Here is a 16,262-nt window from a genome sequence, read left to right on the forward strand (position 1 = left end):
TTGCCTGTGATGTGTTGTTTGTCTACTTAACAAAAAGGAACTATGAACCTTCAATTTGGTGCACGAAAATAGTGTTTGTTGAACGTACCAAGTGATGACCACTGTTAGACGTTAGCTGGTTGCCTCAGTCGTGGGACCGTGGTCCTGGAAACTGTTCGTCATCATTTTCCTTAATCTCTCTGCAGCACCTAAAAGCTAACTAACATTCTTCTGGAAACTTCCTTGCTCTTGGTTTCAAGGCCACTGCATTCTTCTGGTCTCTTAACCTCCTGCACATTGTTCCTTTGCTTCTGTGTTCCTGCTCCCCTTCCTTCTGCTCTAGACATGGAGGAATTTCCCAAGTGCTCTATGTGAATCTCTGCTCTTTCTTCTCCTCCCAGGCTCATCTATGCCCATGGCTTCCCCTGGAGCATCTGGGAAGAGGCCTCCCAAACCTACATTTCGAGTCTCAGTTTCTTTTTCCTGAGCTCTATACCAGCGGACCCTTTACTGGTGTCCCTGAAACCAGTTCCTTTTCCTCTTTGTCAATGACACCACCTCAGGAAGAGCTCAAACCCTCCTCGGCTCCTTCCTCCCCTCGCCCCTCGCGTCAAATCCACGCCCAAGGTCGGCCAATTTTCCGTCTGTAAGTGCCTCGGACATCCTTCCTTCCACTTTCACTGCCCGTATCCTCTTTCCAACCCTCACCACCTGTCACCCGGCTCCTGTGGCAGCCCGCAGCGCGGTCCCTTCTTCAGTGTAGACCCAATCGAGTCCATCCTGCACCGTGTGCCAGATGCACCTTCCTGAGCATCGGCCCTATTCGTGTCACTAATTCCACCAAGAGAGTGAAAGAATAAACAAACGGATCCCTGGATGCCTGTGGATTTAGGGGGAAAACAAACTCCTCAGGACGGCGTTCAAAGCCCTCTGCGCTGCGGAGTCGCTTCTGCTTCATTCTGCTTTATCCTCTCGAGCCCCGATGGCTCCTCAATCTCCTGCCTCTGCGGCGTCCCTCTTCTCGCTCCCACTGCCTTCCCCGGCTTTACTCAGAGGTAATTGATATATAGACATATTTGAAGTGCACAGCATCCTGGTTTGAAATATGTTCACATTGTGAAACACTTACCAGCATCAAGCTAACGAACGCACCCGTCGCCTCAGAGCTACCCTTGGGCTTGCTGTGCGCTGAGAATGCTTAGATCCGCTCTGGCAAGTTGCACGGCCTTAGCGCAGCACAGTCAACTACAGTCCCTAGGCCGTGCATCGGAGCCTCAGCCCTGAGCCTCCTGGGAACTGAAAGTTCGTACCCGGTGACCAACACCTCCCAGCCCCTATCCCAGCGCCTGGGAACCACCACGCCACTGGTTGCTCTGGGCCCTGTTTCTCCCCAGCTGCCGTACAGACCCACTTGCCTCTTGAGAACATTAGGTCCGTATGGGCGCGTATCCAGCTGTGCTTGTGTTTATACCCTTTATAACCTGACTATGTGATGTGCGTGGGTGCCGTTGGGGAAATAAGGTCCACAAACTGCAGAAAAGAAAGCGAGCAGTTTGATTATTGAATAGATATATCCGCAGCACAACATTATAGGTAGTCTGCGGCAAAGACACCAGGAAAGAGGTGAAATTCCTCCTTGTTTATCCGGCCACGCAGCTACAATCCATCGTGTCTGTATCTTCTCAAGATGAAGGGTAACCTGTCCCTTGGAAGCGGACTCGACAGCCGCCTTGCACTACGCACCCTTCACAGCTCACTCTGAACCCACCTGGCCGGAGCTAGCCACTTGCTTTAGCTAATTGCCTTTATTCAGCTGATAAAGAGAATAACAGAACTCTTATCTGACGAGCAGATGGTTACAGCTGGGAGAGCAGCACTGAGGTTAATTTCCCCAATGCTGGGAAGGGAGACGTGCTGTCCTCCTGTGTTCACGTGCCAGCAGTTGGCTCCCAGACTCTCTAAAAAAAACCCAACCACTTCTGGGTTGTAAAGCTGGCACGATTTATATTTGTACATAAAATATACCCACTGAAGATATACATGGGCATATGCAGCTACGCTTCCTTACAGACACAGATATAGAGCCATCTATAGATTCTATACTGATATAAAGATCTATATAAAACGTACATAAAAATCGAATATAATACATATCACAAAATACAAATACATATACAGAGAGTACACACACACATCAAAAGGTCTCTTCAACAATACAGAAATTTCATTAAAAAAATTTACCCTTAAAGTTTGCACTCGCACACACACTCAATTTCAAGTGACATAAGTTAAATTCAGATTAAGTCACTTTAATTTTTATTACATGGGGATGCCTACATGTAAATTTTACCCAATCTATCCTCTGCTAACATAATCCCACTACTTTTCTGAAACAATCAATTGTATTAAATCATCTGGCCAACAACACTGACTCTTTTAGCCAAGAAGTGTTCATCTATTTTAATTAATACTGACAATGACAAAATGCTGCATTTAACCATGATACAAAGTGCTTAACACGATACTGTAACAGGTAAAATGGAGAGAGACTTGTTTTTGGTTCTCTATGTCAGATTTTATAGGCCTCTGTATTACAGAGTAAAGCCAAGCACAGCAAACAGAAATAATGACTTTTTTTTTTAAACTTGTGTGTTATGAAATTGACCAGAGCCAAAAACAACCCCCCCCAAAATTCTACCAAGCTTCTTTTGAATTATAATCTTTCTTGCTAGTAATTAAATGGCTCCAAAGAAGATAAGAAATAAATTCCCTAAGCTCTGTCATGTGAGGGGGAGGAATTTCTCTTTTAATTATTTTTTATTGACATCAGGCATCTAAGCACCCCAAGGTAGTTCAGAAAAACTTGGAGCATGATTAACAAAAGACAGCCGGCAGCAAGTGCTTTGGAGCCAGAAAGCAGCCTGGCTTTAAGACAGTTCATCACTTACAGGATACTGTCCGTATACTCTTCTAATAATCTTTCAATAATGGTAGTAATGATAACAATAATCTAATAAAGTCTCTTATTTTCTAAAACAATGAAGCGTCTATGTACGAAATATTACAGAATGTGGAGATGTAAACAGGGCTGTGCCAAGACAGAACATATTGCTACCACGGACCTAATTCTCAGAAGGAAAAACCAACAGCGCACCAGCAGGGCTCTCCTAAACAACGTTTTTCTGATAAAGACAAGAATATGTGGAATTTAATGAGCTCTCTCCTGGAATACAGTGAGATAAGACCATTTTAGTGATGTCTCCGCCTGTAATCTAGCATTCAAAAAAAAAAAAGGGCAAATCTTTCGTACTCATTCTAACAGCTTCTGCATCCTGAGATACGCTTTCTCTGTCTTTTACTAGTTCTTTTTTTTCTTTTAATGTCCAACCGGCGCTTGGCTTTACCATCCCGTAAATAAAATATTTGTGAGACACTCCACTATCGAAGATTTTAGGCAAGAGTGGCAGCAAGGTGGTACGTCTGGCGTAGGATTAATAAAGAACAGGCAGGAGGCCTTGTGGGAGGGCTGGGGCGTCTGTGAATACCCAGAAAGCGCCATCGAGAGGAAAAGGAGGAGTTTCAAGGCCTCATGCAAACTGGGCTGCTGCTCGCTGTGGCCCGGGACCGAGCGCAGGTGTCGAGCGCAGGTGTCTAGCGCCGAGCCCCGCGGCAGGGGGCCGCACAGTGCAGACGCAGGTGCCACCGGCAGTGAAGGGCGACCCTTCCCGCTCCCCTTCGCTACCCACCAAAATTGTATTAGGGTGGCGATCACACACGGCTCCACCAACAGGCTTCTGTCTTCAAATGCCAATGCCTCCTGCTAGGGCACAGGACAAGGTGGGGGCTGGTGACACCTTGAGAAGGCAAGGGGGGCAATGGGCACAAGGGCAGGAGGGGACAACACGGTGGCAGGAAGGAAAAAGCAGGGAGAAGGCCCAGGAGGGAGGTGTTCGGGGGGAGCAATGTAAGCTTTGTAACGGCGCTCGATGCCCTAGACACGGTGGATCACGGGAAGATTTCTACCACGAATTCCCGTCACTGCCGGAAAAATGGTCCAAGGATAAATTCCCAACTTAGTTCAATCACCTTAGTTCACACCAATGCTGCTACTTTGGCTCAAGATCTTACAGATTCCCACTAAAAAGAGGAAGGACTCAGAAAATGTATGAGCGATTTGATCAGTCATGTGCGGGCCCCTCGGGGCGCCGTCCTGTTTCTTTGGGATATCCGAGTGGGATGGGATGTGAAGGGCAGGGATGCAGCTCTCACTGACGTCCCCTCCCGGAGGAGCAGTCCAACCTCCTCTTGACCAAATGGCTGCTTGAGACGGAGGAAGGGGGGAGGGAGGGGAGGGCGAAAGGAGAGGGTCCCAAGCAGACTCCATGCTGAGCGTGGAGCCTGATGTGGGGCTCGATCTCGGATGCTCAACTGACTGTGCCACCCCCCAGGCCCCCTCAGGCCCCCCCAGGCACCTTTCCTCAAGGAGGGAAGGCCGCCTGCTGACTATGTGGCCCTACCCTGCTGGGCTGCCTGACTCATGGGGGAGGTGGGACCTCCCACAGGCATTTCATAGGTGATATGACCCCCGACAGCAAGTGCCCCTCGGCCACAAGCACACCCCCATCACCCCAGTCATCACCTCCTGTCCTCGTGCCCTCCTTAACTGTTCTAAAACCACCGGAAAGTTATATATTTATGTATGCTTATCTATTTTTTCTTAGAGATTTTATTTATTTATCTGAGAGACAGAGAGAGAGAGAGAGAGAGAGAGAGAGATTGCACAAGCCGGGGAGGAGGGGCAGGGGGAGAGGGAGAGGCAGGCTTCCTGCTGAGCAGGGAGCCCCGTGTGGGGCTCGATCCTGGGGCCCTGGGATCCTGACCCAAGCTGAAGGCAGATGCGTAACCCACGGAGCCACCAGGCGCCCCTGTTTTTCTATTGTCTGTTCTCCCCCAACAGAATGTAGGTCCATAGAGGTGCAACTTCATTTTGTTGTTGGCTGTCGCCGTGATGTTAGCAACAGGGGCACATAGATGCTTGCTGACCAGACGGACTGCCCTGTTATTACCCTCCTCGCCGCCCCCACCTCCGAACCTAATCCAACGAAACTATCCGCAGATAACTGAGAGCTGACTTTATTTTCTTTTCCAGCTGGTGATACCGTCTTTTAACCGCTTTCCAAGTCTGTTTCATTGTTAATAACTGGCATTTTTAGAAAAGTACAGTTTGGGGGTATGTGATTAAGTACCCAGATTTATTAAAGATTATTCTTTGAAAGAATGACTATTTTCATAGCTCAAAATCTTGGCTGGAAATACAATGTGAAGGTGTCAATGTTAAACGGTGGAGGCATTAAAAAGGACCTGCAGGGATCCCTGGGTGGCACAGGGTTTAGAGCCTGCCTTAGGCCCAGGGCGCGATCCTGGAGACCCAGGATCGAATCCCATGTCGGGCTCCCGGTGCATGGAGCCTGCTTCTCCCTCTGCCTGTGTCTCTGCCTCTCTCTCTCACTATGTGCCTATCATAAATTAAAAAAATAAAGTTGTTTAAAAAAAAAAAAAAAAAGGACCTGCAGTAAAACATTACAAGAATGCTCAGAGGATGGAACCCAGCAATGCTATATGGTGTAAAAAAAAAATCTTTAGAAAACTATATTACAGGGATCCCTGGGTGGCGCAGCGGTTTGGCGCCTGCCTTTGGCCCAGGGCGCGATCCTGGAGACCCGGGATCGAATCCCACGTCAGGCTCCTGGTGCATGGAGCCTGCTTCTCCCTCTCCCTGTGTCTCTGCCTCTCTCTTTCTTTCTCTCTGTGACTATCATAAATAAATTTTTAAAAAATTAAAAATTAAAAAGAAAAAAAGAAAAAAAGAAAAATATATTACAAATAGAGGTAAGTGTGTCTCAGAAGCCCCATCACATAACCGTTTCTTCTCCCTTTCTTTCCAAAACAGGTCACTAAGTCATTTACAGAGAGACGTACAAGAGAAATACGGTCACTAGTTTTCTGTTTCAGATGCACTGAAAGAGAGCCACAGGGGGACTTTGCTGATTCCTCCTTGTAAACAGTAATTCAGATCTTAATTTCAAGCCAAGAGTGATTTCTTTTCATCTCCCGGAAATACATCCTAGGAGACAAGTGTGGTTTTATTTAAATTAGCTCAAGCTTGATTTTCTTTCTGAGCTGAGATATACTACATTCTACATGTACATTCATCATGTACTTATTATTTATATTGTTACTTCCAAAAAGTATTTGGGGCAGGGCACTTAAACACGGTCTTGCTACAAAGCACACTCATAACATGAGACATACTTTCCAAACTACAGCAACAACAAAAAAGGGCCCTTTAATTCATCTCTATGTACTTGTCCACTAAGAGCCACCACTTACTAACAAGGTACCAACTGATAGAAGCTCGTAACTTAAAGAAATCTGATATTACCTTTAAGGATTGTCTCTTAGTCACATAATTCTCGGACAGAAGCAATTTCTCATAGTCTTCAAAAATCTAAGGAAAAGAAAACAAATGTGAGAGTGTAAGACCAGCCGTGGTTTCTCTGCATTAGGTTGGCTTGCTGCCTTGCTTCAAAAGTAACCCCCGAGGGATCCCTGGGTGGCGCAGCGGTTTGGCGCCTGCCTTTGGTCCAGGGCGCGATCCTGGAGACCTGGGATCGAATCCCACGTCGGGCTCCCGGTGCATGGAGCCTGCTTCTCCCTCAGCCTATGTCTCTGCCTCTCTCTCTCTCTGTGTGTGACTATCATAAATAAATAAAAAATTAAAAAAAAAAAGTAACCCCTGAGCCCCAGGCCAGTGCAGCCCGGCGGCCGCTTGGCCCCATGCCGACGCCACTGTCCCATGGCGGCTTTCCCCCACCGCATCATGCTCTCCGGAGGGTAGGAAGGCCCAGTGATGCCACCCACGGCCTTCTCCATTTTACTCTCGTCCCGCAAATTAACAATTGAGTAGAAAAATGGAGTAGTTGAGTCCTCTCAATAAATCCTTTTGGAGAGAACGTCTATCAACCCATCTATTAAGTGAGTAGCGAAGTAACACATTTCATGCCATTTTAGAGAAATTTAGATCATGCAGCCTCGCTGGTAGCTATTAGCACACGAATGATTTTAGCAAGAGGTCAAGCAGCACAAGGGCTTCACACGGGACCCCACGAAGAATCACACTGTCGAGATCGTAGTGAGACCACGCAGAGGAACGGGGAGGAGGGGGTGACTCTGCTGCACAGTGGCCGTGCTGACCGCAGCTCGCCTCCCCGAAGGCTCGGGGACACTGGTGTTTGGGGCCCCCGGTCCCCAACGTGGCTGGGGGGATCCCTGCCCGGGCCCTTCAGACAGCCAGGGGCTGGGGAAGCTAAGGATCAACCTCCTGCCCCCCAGGACAAGCTTTGGAGGTCTCGGGGGAGGGGGGAGCGAGCCCAGCGGAGAACTGAAGGCAGGAGAGGCCGGGCTGGGGCCTGCGGAGGGTGGCAGCGGTGCTGGTCCTCGAGGGGACTGAGCGGGCGGGCGGGCAAGTGAGAAAGTGCAGGTGAAAACCAACCGCGTCGCTCATTAATTACACCCTTTTATACGAAGGCCTTACTGTTTACCGTCAGGATTCTGCGGACAGGAGATGGATCTAATGCTGCGGTAAGGTTTTTGTTTTTTTTAATTTTAATTCCGCATAGTCAACACACAGCCTTATATTAGTTCCGGGTGTACAACATGTGGGGATTCAGCACTTTCCTACAGCGCCGGGCACCCTCATTAACCCCCTCGCCCGTTCCCCCCCCCCCCCCCCCCCCCCCCCGCCCCCACCCCTCCCCTCTGCGCACCATCAGTGTGTTCTCTACAGTTAAGAGTCCTTCTTGGTTTGTCTCTCCTCTGTCTCTCTGTGTCCTTTTTCCTTTGCTCGTTTGTTTCTTAAATTCCACGGGTGAGCGCAATCACACGTAACCGGAACCCCCACATACGTGTGTAAGGAATGAGCGGGCCCACAGACGCCAGCTTCACGATGTGAGGGTCCTGGATCGGTGTCCCATTTCCCAGGCTACCGCTAAAGACACAGGAGCCTCAGAAAGCATGAGATGTCACAGGGAGCAGGAGTCCTCGGCTGCTGTCAGGTCAGCACAGCAGGCCCAGTGCCCGTGAAGTGATCATAGGCACAGAGTCGGGTAAATAAGGGATTGAAGGGAACGAGTTCACAGTCTTCCCAATTGTCGTGTGCTGTTTCCTGAATGCAGGGCATTCTTGCACAACACGTTGACATCACTCGCTCTGTAGAAACATGCGGAGCTGACACCACGGGCTTGGTCATAAACTAGCTCAGCTCCCTTATTTTCACTTTTTTTTTTTAAGGATTTTATTTATTTATTCATGACAGAGAGAGAGAAAGAGAGGCAGAGGGAGAAGCAGGCTCCACGCAGGAAGCCTGACGTGGGACTTGATCCCGGGTCTCCAGGATCACACCCCGGGCTGAAGGTGGCCCTGAAAGGCTGGGCCACCGGGGCTGCCCTTATTTTCACTTGTTGTAAATGTACATCTAATGCGTCTTTAACCCCCCATCCAGCGCCGATAGTTTCTTTTTTTTTTTTTTTCCAGCGCCGATAGTTTCTGATCAGGTTCCTGCCTCTGGGGAGCTCAGGGCCAGCTGGGCGGGTACAGACACACCATAGTACAATGTGGAAACCCGTGGCAGTGGCGGTGGGGAGGGAGGACCCGAGCGTGTACGCGGCCGGGTGGGACTCGGGAGAGCCGTCTAGACGAGTCCCCTTTCAGCTGACTCTCAAAAGGATGGGCTGGATTCACCACTTGGGAAGGGAGGTGGAAGGCAGGAGTATATTTGGCATTTCCACTAGTAAGTGTAACTAATTACCAAGCAAGTAAGATGACCTCTTTAGTGAGGGTGGAGTGCTCCTCTAGGGGCACCTACTGCCTCTTAAGGGCAACGTGGGTGCTCTTACATCGGGATCAAAGTAAACGGGTGCCGGTCATTGTGGGGAGCTCCCAGATAAAGCAACAGGCACAGATGTGAACGATGAGAACGCCCTGATCTCCTGCCACCTTCCCTTTGCCACAAAGTTTCCTGATGACCTGGCTTCCAGGTAAATGGACAAACTGGGCGCATGGAAAAAGTAAGGCTGGTGTTTGCTGTGCATCATAAACAGGGGCCAGTGTCCACAGATCTCAGAGGGAGAGAGGGCAGAGAAGGGACGACGCCATACAACCTTAAAAAGGATTTCTATACTCACAGTGTCATAGTTTTGTTCTAAGAAGTCTGCGACCAACACTTTATGTCTGGTTAGCAAATCCTAGAAAAAGAACAGTTGAGTGAAACAAAACTATTATAGCTAATAAACTTTATAAGTCTGGCTTTTCCTTCCAAGAATTTCGTAAGTTCCTGAAGAGTGTTTTCCTTACATACACGACATTATTTGCACTCTAGTTTAAGATGTGAAATGCATGTTTGTTTCTTGTTAAAAACAGTAACGTGCTTTAACTCCTATATCCTTGTCACGTGTATGAAAGGGGATAATTTAACCAGTGAAACAAATGGCACCCAAGAGACAGGATTTACAGCATCTCTCTTCAAGCCATGACTACATGGTGATTGTGACGTTAATAATAAGTATCCAAATAAAGTTTATGATGATCTATTCAAAATGTTGTTAGTAATTATTAAAAAAAGAAAAAAGAATTCTGAATGGCTTAAAACTGCATCTCACAGGTTAACCTTGAAAGATTTTCAAGGATCTCAACCTTTAGTTTTTTGTTTTTTGTTTTTTGTTTTTTTTCCACTTAACCACCTTTAAAACAGAGGTACCTAGGACGCTGGGAATCACAAAAACGACACTTGACTGTGCCGTCGCAGGACCATCCTGCCCCCGGGGTAATGGACTGCGTGGTGCTGTGCAGTGACTAAGTCATACAATGCACCCTTTCAAAGCTAAAGACAAGTAGACCGATCTTATTACAGGCATAACTCTCAGAAAACGGAACAAAAGAATAAAGGGACGTTTGCCTGTCTTCTACTCGCATCTAAGTTATATCCTTAATTCACCTTGGTGTTGAAAGAAAACAAGCCTCACCTAATTAATCCCTTTTATATGCTTAGAGGCCAAATACCCTGTCTGGGTAGCATGCAGGATTTAATTAAAAACATAACAAGAATTTTTAAGTTTTCCAAAGTAAGTTCTTGTACCTTAATACACATTTAATTAAAATTCCCTAAATACATAGAGAAGATCCACAACATCAACTCACACAGAACGAAAAGGCAGCTATGGATGGCAAAACTCCCCTATCTCTATTTTAGTGAGATATTTAATGCGTTTCACACTAAAATTTTCAAGTTCAGGAACAACGAGACTGGCTATTGGTATCCTGTCATTACTCATCATCACGTCTTGTTTGACCACTGTGCCTATCAGTGGAAACTGGTACTTTTCTTCTTTCCCCCCCAGTGGAACATTCAGTACTAGATTCTGGAACTAGAATTTTAAAATGGGAAAACCCCTCTAGAGGAACTCATTCCTGGCCTGCCCGAGGTCAAAATTCAAACAAGTTTCTCCTCCATCAGGGGACCTCGGAAAGGAGGTGTGGGCTCTGCGGCATTCCGTGGGGCCTCTCGTTTTCAGACACCCGCTTCCCTATTGTCTTTAGCAGGATCAGTGATTTTTTTCTGAACTGACCCTGGTTAGAAAGGGGTCAGCTAATAAGCCTCCAAGGGCTGCAGCAGCCCCCGGATCGGCGTGTTGCATGGGCTGGCAGGTCTGCGTGTGGGGCCATGCGTGTGCTCCCAGGGCTGCGGGCGAGGGCCCAGCAGAAGGAGTGCCGGCCGATGAGCGCTGCCTGGAAGGTTCCATTCCTGTACCTGAGCTTTACTCCAAAGAAAGGGGAATCCGGAGGGAGTCCTCTTTAGTAGCAGCATCTTCAAATTCCAAGGGAAAATACTTGAAATAACTTACACATCCAGGAACAGAAAAATAAAATTTGGTGGGATAGGATCGCTCAAGGACGAGTACATGGCGAGTACAGCCAATAAGCGATTCTCTCTCTCTCTTACACACACGTGTGTGTATATATGCACAGCTCTACCCTCAAATTTCTGTACGTCGTAAATGCATGCACAAAACTGGAGGAATTGACCACATACACACGTCCGTGCATATACACACATAACACAAAGACAAACTGCTGCATCGTTAGAAATCATGTAACGGTGGGGGGAAAAATAGCTAAAATCCTACCCAAAAAGGAAAGAGCAGAAAGGTGCAAAGAAAAATAAAGTTCAAATTTTAAATAATTTAAAAATTATTTAAAACAGTGTGCTCTTCTATCTGCCATTTATGGGGGATTTACTGTGTGTCGGGAGCATGCAGAGCGCTTGACACATGTTATTTCTACTCTTCACAACAACTCCGTAAAGCGGGGGTTATTTTCTTCATCTCACAGATGAGGAAAATGAAACTACGAGGTTCACCACTTGCTCAAGGACATCCAGCTAGTCAGGTGGCAGAGGGAGGCAAGTTCAAACCCCTTCGATTCTTGGAAGGAGAGATGAAAGAAATTCTGGTTGTTAGGAATGCTTTTTTTGGGGGGGAGATGACAATTCGTAGACAATGCTGTGGAAAAACTATAAACAATGTTAAAACAGTAATGATTAAACTGGGCAAGAGCCATCTTGGGGCTCAAAACAGAAAAGGTACGTCTAAGAGGTTAAAAACAAAAGACAAAATCCAAACTAAAATCAAACTGAAAAACAAGCCTACCAAACAACCAGAAGCCCTCAAAGCCATTTACTTAAAAAGAAACAGTGATCTATGGTCACTGTTCTATTATATTAACCACAGCATTTTGGAAAAATATAGAAATTGGCATTTCTGATATTGTTAGCATACTGGAGAACTTTAAAAAAAAAGATTTGTTTATTTGAGAGAGAGAAGGAGGGGGGAGAGAGAATCTTAAGCAGGCTCCGTGCTGAGTGTGGAGCCTGATGCAAGGCTCGATCCCAGAACCCTGAGATCATGACCTGAGCTGAAATCAAGAGTCAGGCACTTAATAGAGCCACTCAGGTGCCCCATCCTGCCTTCTTCTTTTTGGAGACGTTTACAGTCATTTAGATTTTTCAGAGACTTAAGTTTGACGGAACATATGCTGAGCTATCAAGTAAAACACAAATTTATTTTTGATATTCAATGTTGTGCAGCAAATTAAATTGGGCTGAACATTCCATTATCAAGCATAAAGTTCTTAAATGTTGAAAAGGCTTTGGGGGAATGTCTTGAACAGCACATATTCATTTCTATTTGCTCTTTTGCCTCCGTGAGGGTTTGTTCTTTGTTTATAGTTATTTGTGAAGCTTTGCTTACAGTCTTTTTAAAAAAGGAACCAAGTTTGTTTCCATGACAGCAGAGTCGTCGTGTCTATTAATAGAAAACATCTCCTCAGCTCTTCAGGCACAGACGGCTCGCTAGACAGCACTGGAGTCGTCTTGTGTGTGAAGTCACCCTCTGTCACCGTGTGGCCTCCAGTGGCCCTGGGGGTGCTCGTCTGTGGTGGCTGCACAACCTCTGCTCTGTGGGGTGCGGCTGGGGGGCCTGTGGGGCCTGCGGGGCCTTCCCTGCAGGAGCCCAGCAGGCACCCCTGGGGGCTGTGCACCCTCAGCCTGTCGCTCCCTGTCCCCCCTCCCCTCACCCTCGGCGCTCTGGCTACTTCTCCTCCCAGGCCTTGCCGTCTCCGTGCCCGGGGCACCCCCCTTCGCCGTCTCCCTGGGTGGGCCCTCTCGGGGAGGCCCGGGGCGCAGCAGGCCTGGAGACCGGCTCCCCCCCACGCAGCCCCCACACGGGCTCCTCACCTGCCCCAGGCCTGCCCAGGGCTCCTTTCCTCTCCCTCTGGGCACTTCGACCCTGGGCCCCCGCCTTGCACCTGCCCCCGCCCCCCCACCTCCCGTTAGTGCGAACTGATGTGCCCAGGACACTGTGCTCCCCGCCGGGATCTTCTCTCGGACAGGTCTCATCAGTTCAACTGTCCTTATTTTGAGGCATTTCTGGGGAGATGGTGCAAATGTCGAGGCAGGCTGTGTCCCCGGCAGGGCCCTCCCCTCGGCGCCCCCTCGGGCCTCTGCTCCCCGACGCTCTCCCACCCTGGCTGCCACCACGGGCACGTCTGGATCTTCTCTCAGAGCCAGGGCACCTTCTCAGAGAGGCTGAGGAAACCCCAGTGTACGGACCACACGTGGTCTTCAGTGTAACAAGCGACCACGTTTACCTTTCTTGATCTCTGGAGAGCTGCTAAACGGAACTATTTATCAGCTGGGCCATAGGCAACTTTCAAGTCGCCCACATAAAGTACTAGGATTAAAGCATTTACTAATACTGGTGTGTGGACTAATGTCAGTATCGCTGAAATACGTCTTTAAGATAATATATGAAAAATAAAAAGTCATACATGGATTACAATTAAGTAACAACGTATATTTATATCCTAAAAAAAGAGTAGAAGAATTTGGAATGACGTAAATGGAACAAGTACACTGCTGAAATGCTTTTAAAGAAATGAATCTGAATATATACATTTAAATGAGTCTTGCCCCTTTTGTAATTGACTTTTTTTTTTTTTTGTCAATGATGCTATTACAGCATCAGCTTAAAATATTTTCAGGATTCCTCTTCTAAAATCATCTTCAGAGCCAATGCGGTATACTCTGAAGGAAGTCAGACTTTATTTTAGTCATTTTAAAATTTCTTTTTATTATCATTACCATTATTATCACCAAAACCAAAAACAGTTCTAGCTACCACGATCACCCACTTTACCCATTAACCTGAATGTCAGACAGCTTTGTGCTATTTCCAAAACTTTTATGCGCCCTCCAAGGATGACGATTTGCCATTACTGAAAAATGAACATGCCACAGACAATGATACCAGTTTCAAAATATATTAAATAATGGCAGGATCGTAAGAAGAAGTAAATGATTTCCAAAAACAGAAATCTTTAAGGTGACATCATTCACCAGACGTGTAAGTTCTAGTATTTTAGCCTGCAAATTAGCTACATTATTTTCTAATATGCTTTCTGAACATCTTTGTGATGGTCAAACTCAAAAAGCAGACTGGTGGTTGCAGGGCTGGGGGAGGGGGAAATGGAGCACCGTTGTTGCACCACAGCGAGAAGGTAACTTGACCTTAGGAAACTGTGCACTAAAACATGGTAAGATGGCAATCTTACGTTATCTGTTATTTTATACCAATTAAGAATTTTTTAATATAAAACTAAGATTAAATTTATTTCCCATTTAGTAACAGAGTAGATAGTACGTTTACAAGAATGTAGATGGTTATGAAAAAAACCCCACAATTTATTTATGACCAATTTGTTTCAGTGTGTGGGAATTTATGATTGCATTGATAAAGGATGTCCTTCATGTGCAAAGATCGTATCCATCATATGAAGGATCTTCAGCTCCCTTTGATGCCCAGTTCCCTTCCCTGCAGATGACCGCTGCTCCTGCTTCCCTGGTAATCTTCCACAGGTATTCAGCCCAGATGCACTTTAAGTGGCAGCTGATGCCCTTTGTTTTTAACATAAATGAAGGCATGCTTTGCACAGAATACCACATGTGCGCTTCTATTGCAATTCATTCTGTAGGAGCCTGTGACAAGTATTTTGAATTGTTTTTTTCCACAATGTGATAGACTGGCCTTCTAGAATGCATTACTGATGAGGCTCTTTATGATTGACATCATAGATCTCAGTTGGTTGTGCTCAGGTGTAAGGGATCGCCTTTTCTGCTTTTTAAAATTAAACTGCCTCCTCAGAGGCCAACTGACTTTAACTAGATGCTGAAACTAAATGACCGAACTGATTCAGGAAAAAAAAAAAATTACCTTAAAAGTAGCAAAGGCATCTGAAGCGATATCGAAGGTTGACAACTCCACATACTTAAAGAAGTCTCGGAACTGACTAGAAAACAGGATGATTTTGGCAAGTGGTTCATGTCGAATACATTCTCTCAGCATAATCCCACAACGTAAGGCAATCTGTGGGGCTTCATATCTAAAGCATAATAAACAAGAGACAGAGAACTCTGTTATCCTAATAACAAAGTAATATTAATGGTATCAAAAGACCCATTTTGATACTCCGGTTAATGGAACCATAGTCGCCATTTGTCACAGTTCATTCAGACACCATTCCTTCAATACCCACTGACTATCTCCGACGTGCCTGGCACTATTCCAGATGCTGAGGACACAACAGTAAGCACAGCAGGTCACTGCCTTCCTAGAGTTCATGTTTTTTAGTGAGAATACTAGTTAGTCTCTGGGAAACGAACTGGGGGTGGTGGAAGGGGAGGAGGGCGGGGGGTGGGGGTGACTGGGTGGCGGGCACTGAGGGGGGCACTTGACGGGATGAGCACTGGGTGTTATTCTGTATGTTGGCAAATTGAACACCAATAAAAAATAAATTTATTATAAAAAAAAAGAATACTAGTTAGTGGGGGTAAGAGACAGATTACAATGAAAAGAAATTTCATGTTCTGAGAAGTGCTATGAAACAGAAGACATAAAAAATAAAAAAAAAAAAAATAAAAAAAAAGAAACAGAAGACATTAAAATACCTATACTACAGAGTGCGGCTACTTACCTTACTTTAGTTTAGACTGAGGGGTCAGGGAGAGAGCAAAGCGTTCCAGGCAAAGGGAACTAACCGCAAAGGCTCCAGGGCAAGAACCAGCTTGGTGAGTCAGAGATAAGCAAGGCCAGCATGGCTGGAATGTAGGGCAGGAGTGGTGAGGAGGGTGAAACGAGGCAAGAGTGGAGAAGGGCAGGGGCCACATCACAGAGGGCTCCCGCTCCAAAAGCTAAGATAAGGAGGTTTTAAAGTGTGGTAGGAAGCCTCTGGAGAGTTTAAAGCAAGTTTAAAGCATATGGCCTAATGAATGCTTTAAAAAGATTGCTCTAGGGCAGCCCGGGTGGCTCAGTGGTTTAGCGCCGCCTTCGGCCCAGGTTATAATCCTGGAGACCTGGGATCGAGTCCTGTGTCAGGCTCCCTGTATGGAGCCTGCTTCTCCCTCTGTCTGTGCCTCTACCTCTCTGTCTGTTTCTCATGAATAAATAAATAAAATCTTTAAAATAAATAAAATTAAAAGATTGCTCTTGGCATCTGTGGAGAATCTATTATAAAACAGGGGGGAGTGGGCAGGAGGAGGAGTGGGTGGGTGCCCAGCTAGAGATGATGGTGGCCTGGGCTGAGGTGGTCGTAGTACGATAGAGGACCGTGGGCAG

The 16,262-nt window shown here is 46.6% G+C and overlaps 1 protein-coding gene across 4 annotated transcripts in view; it reads right to left on the reverse strand.

The window, feature by feature from the left end:
* CAB39L (calcium binding protein 39 like) overlaps positions 1-16,262 on the reverse strand; it is a 109,852-nt gene that overhangs the window by 12,975 nt on the left and 80,615 nt on the right. For all 4 annotated transcript variants that reach the window (XM_041731292.1, XM_041731291.1, XM_041731290.1 and 1 more), the window contains 3 exons: positions 14,862-15,030; positions 9,222-9,281; positions 6,422-6,487 (listed from right to left, as the gene is read on the reverse strand). In XM_041731292.1, coding sequence (XP_041587226.1) covers positions 6,422-6,487; positions 9,222-9,281; positions 14,862-15,030 — 295 coding nt within the window. The remainder of the gene's footprint in view (positions 1-6,421; positions 6,488-9,221; positions 9,282-14,861; positions 15,031-16,262) is intronic.

Source organism: Vulpes lagopus, chromosome 16 (assembly GCF_018345385.1).
Source record: "Vulpes lagopus strain Blue_001 chromosome 16, ASM1834538v1, whole genome shotgun sequence".
Taxonomy (NCBI): domain Eukaryota; kingdom Metazoa; phylum Chordata; class Mammalia; order Carnivora; family Canidae; genus Vulpes; species Vulpes lagopus.